Here is a 4,487-nt window from a genome sequence, read left to right as displayed (position 1 = left end):
ATAAAATGCATCAAAAATGGCAGCATATCTGATCTTGGCATGGATCTTACATTTGCAGAGGAAGAGTTTGATGGTAGTTCAATGAATCCCAGGGTAAGTGTGTAATCAATGTAAGCAATGTAAGAGAATAGACAACTTTTTTGATACTTGCATGTGAAAAGCTCTTGAATGTGCATGCACTTAATGTAAAAGGATAAAGTTAGCTCAGTCTTAATTTGCACACTGTACCATTGTAATATAATGATGTATATTAATTTCATACCCTTTTTAGTTGGTACCATTAGTTTCTGGTGGTGCTAAACTTCCTGTTACTGAATCAAACAAAATTCATTACCTCAATAAATTGGCAGAATACAGGCTGAGAGATCGTGTTTTAAAAGAAATAAATGAGTTCATGAAAGGTATTATGTCAAGTATCTGTTTATGACTTTTCTATATCTCTGCTCTCACTAAAAGGACTAAACCTTTTGGTACCAACTGAATTATTTAGCATTTTTGATGAGAATGAGCTTGAGGTTGTCATAATTATTAATAATCAAAATTGCTATTTATATCATTATAAATGTAGCTCTTAATGTGTGGGCTTCAAGAATTGAGTGTACAAGATCTTCGCTTGAACACTGTTACCAGTGTCAGTGGACAGACTATTGAGTGGTTCTGGACATCAGTAGATCAGTTATCTCAGGAAGAATTTGCCAGACTTGTACAGTTTGTAACTGGGAGTTCTCAAGTTCCTGTTGGAGGGTTTGCTGAGCTGCAATCAAAATTTACGATTTTACTTAGTGGAGAGACAGGAAATCGATTACCTTATGCTCATACATGGTAATAGTAAACTGAAACTAGATAGATACTACTAAGTACATGAAACTAAGTTTTGTTTACTGGTAGCAATGCATGTTGCATGCTAGACTATCATCAGCTAAGTTACCCTTTGCATATTGCAACAACCAGGTATTACCAAATTGGTAATACCGCTGATATAGTGGGTTTATTTCGAGGGTAACAAATTTCATGACTTTCGCAGATTTTTGAAATTTCTCGAAATTAAATTCCATTTAATACGATACAAGATGGCAGGAAAGGGGCAATTCGCGAAAATCAACTCCGTGAACCTCCAGATACAGGCCATTCACGAAAATTATTATCCTCGAAATAAACCTGCTATATGGTACCTGGTTGTTTAAGTTTCTAATGATTTCTTTTTATAATAGTTTCAATCAGCTCTGTCTTCCTGTGTGTGAAAGTTATGAGCAGTTCAATAATGTTCTGATGACTGCCATTAGAGAAGGAGCTGAGGGTCTTTTGATAGCATAATTTTTAAAATTATAATAATATTATATTTTATAGTACTATTTTTGTATTGAATTTTTTCTTTTGTCTATTTTGTAAAAGTGCATGGTGTGATAAATTTTTGATAATTTTATATTATGTATATGATATTCCACAGCACATTTGCTATTAATTGTGCTTTAAAGTTTACTAATAATAATAATAACAACTTAACAAATCAGTTTGGTTACTTAAGTTATACACTACTAACAAGAGTGGATATAATTTTATCCTATCAGATTGATTGAGCCACACCCAAAACCACATAATTGACCCCGCTATAAAATTAGATCTAACTTTCCCCGGGGACAATTTAAAGGCTAGGCGTGGTAGCCACGCCTGTTAATAAACCACGTGCGCCCTGCCTCCAAAGCTTAAACTCTCACCTCTCTCCATTTTAAATTATGTCTACTGCTCAAGGAAGTAACGAGGCTCTGGAGAGTGCTGGAGGTCTGGTAGACAAGTATCAGGTCTCAGATCAACGCTTCTACGACCTCAGTGGCCTACTTAGAGTCACATCGGACCGTAAGTCATCACGTGACCCCATCCCTTAATCACGTGATCTTTTATAGGTCTCACAAATGGAAGTGGACAGTCGGATGTCGATTATCCTTTTCTCTCGTCTCTGTTTCCATCACTGGATGGTATGCCACTCATCGGTGATGTAGACCATACCCCTTTACCATCGGAACTGGTCCAAGAATTTGAGAGTATCCTCCTAATAATGCATGTACATGTACATTTACGAATATAATATGAAATATACATAATTATAATTTAATAAGTGATGTCATCGCTTATTGTATAACCAGTACATTACATTTTAAATGGTAACTATTTATATTGATTATACATAATCAAGAATAATAATACATGTTTAATTGAAGCACATTTAATATGGACAGGTTTAATGGGTTTAATGTAAAGGGCATACGTTTTTAATGGGATTAGTTTATTAAGACACTAAACATGTACATGTACAAGGTACATATAATAGGATTGGTTTATTAAGGTGAAGAAACTAAATTTGGAGTAAGTTATCAATTATATTGAATTTAATTTGGCTCACGTATCTAATGTTTAATGAGATGTAGCAAACTGCTAACATTAAAGCTGCCAATCGTGTTTTTGGAAGAATTGCCAAATGAGCATATCATCTTTTACAGTATAATATATAATTTCACATTTAATGTAGAAAATACAGTACATGTAATGTGAATATTTAATTTACACTTCAATTCATTAAAAATACAATGTACATGTAATTATGTGTAATATGTATGCATCTATATACAGTACATCCATTTATTGTTCATTTTTATTCATTCCAATGTCATGATTCTTAATGATGTTCTTGTTCAGATATGCAGTGTAATTCTGATATGGGCCTGATGCCTGTCATCAAGAGAGCCTGGCTTACCATTGACAGCACCATATACCTATGGAACTATGAAGATGGGTAATGTTGTTTTTATTATTATTATTATTGTTATTATAGCATAATATAGCCCATGATTTTCCTTTAAACTCACCCCAAAATTTTATATATTTTTCCAAAGTTTACATAGAAAATTAAGCTGCAGGATTGTTGTTATAACATTTTAAATAATTATTGATCTATTTTTTAGTAAGGATCTAGCATATTTTGATGGTCTCAAGGAGGTGATATTAGCCGTTGGACTGGTAGTACCTAAACTGGGAGTGTTCCAGGAGCACATACGATACCTTCTTTGTCTGACCACGCCCACTGAGATAGTGATACTAGGAGTTAGTTTTAATGGTATGATAATTGATAATAAATTAATAATAATGTTTAGTTTAAAGTAGGATTGATGCATATTGATGTACTTATGCTGTGTAGAAAGTTTTAGCTGATTCCGACTTAATTTTTTAAAGTTATGGCCATTTTTAAAAACGAGCCAATTTCTGAAAAAATCCCTGTACTATAACCCATGGTTTTTTTCGAAAAATGGCTCCGAAATGACCCCCAATTTTTATTACATTTTCTAATACATATTGATGTTCTTATCCTGTGTAGAAAGTTTGAGCTGATTCTGACTTCAATTTTTTGAGTTACAGCCATTTTAAAAAATCGCCAATTTCTGAAAAAATCCCTGTACTATAGCCCATGGTTTTTCCCAAAAAATGGCTCCGAAATGACCCCCAATTTTTATTACATTTTCTAATACATATTGATGTTCTTATCCTGTGTAGAAAGTTTGAGCTAATTCTGACTTCAATTTTTTGAGTTACAGCCATTTTAAAAAATCACCAATTTCTGAAAAAATCCCTGTACTATAGCCCATGGTTTTTTCCCAAAAAATGGCTCAGAAATGACCCCCAATTTTTATTACATTTTCTAATACATATTGATGTCCTTACACTCTGTTGAAAGTTTTAGCTGATTCCGACTTCAATTTTTCAAGTTACAGCCATTTTTAAAAATTGCCATTTTCTGAAAAAATCCCTGTACTATATTGCCCATGGTTTTATTCAGAAAAATGGCTCCAAATTGACCCCCAATTTTTATTACATTTTTTTCTCTCAGAGACCTCTACTGATCCTCATAATGAGCTCCACCTCCTCCCCGAGCCTCTCTTCTGCCTACCATCAGATAACGTCAGTATGACTGCTGTACTGGGAACCTGCACTGGTAGGGTATTCCTCGCTGGTAAAGATGGCTGCCTTTATGAAGTTGTCTATCAAGTAAGTTTTCAGTGGATTTAGTAATGGATCTTTAACAATAAAACACCAAATCACATGTATATTATATGTATATATTAACATATAAATATATTAATTTTAACGAAGCTAAAAATGGTTTTACTAAATCTTAATTTATGTACAAGCACATCAAAAGACACATGTACATGTACTGAGCTCTTAGTTTTCCAATTAGCCATTAAAATGCTATTTTCTAATTTAATTTTTTAAATGAAACTTGGCCTGCAATTGCTTAAAAGAAGATTAAAATTTCTTTAAATTAATTCTAAATATCCTTAAAAATTTTCTACATAATAGTACATGTACATGTACATGTATTTTTTCTCTCCCCCTCAGTCTAAAGATGGCTGGTTCAAGAAGAGATGCTATAAAGTGAATCACTCCACATCTTACCTCTCCTATATTGTACCCTCTTTCCTCTCATTCTCTGATGA

The 4,487-nt window shown here is 33.1% G+C and overlaps 1 protein-coding gene across 1 annotated transcript; it reads left to right on the top strand.

Moving 5' to 3' along the window:
* The first annotated feature begins 13 nt into the window (after positions 1-13).
* Positions 14-1,314, top strand: LOC109589278 (apoptosis-resistant E3 ubiquitin protein ligase 1-like). Its single transcript, XM_020005381.1, has 5 exons — positions 14-93; positions 272-401; positions 457-515; positions 569-822; positions 1,212-1,314. The coding sequence occupies exons 1-5, from the start codon at positions 40-42 to the stop codon at positions 1,312-1,314; spliced, it is 600 nt and encodes a 199-aa protein (XP_019860940.1). The 5' UTR covers positions 14-39.
* Positions 1,315-4,487: the final 3,173 nt, after the last annotated feature.

Source organism: Amphimedon queenslandica, unplaced genomic scaffold (genome assembly GCF_000090795.2).
Source record: "Amphimedon queenslandica unplaced genomic scaffold, v1.1 AMPQUscaffold_11478, whole genome shotgun sequence".
NCBI lineage: Eukaryota > Metazoa > Porifera > Demospongiae > Haplosclerida > Niphatidae > Amphimedon > Amphimedon queenslandica.
Note: the sequence above shows the minus strand (reverse complement) of the source record. Positions and strands in the feature narration are given on the sequence as shown.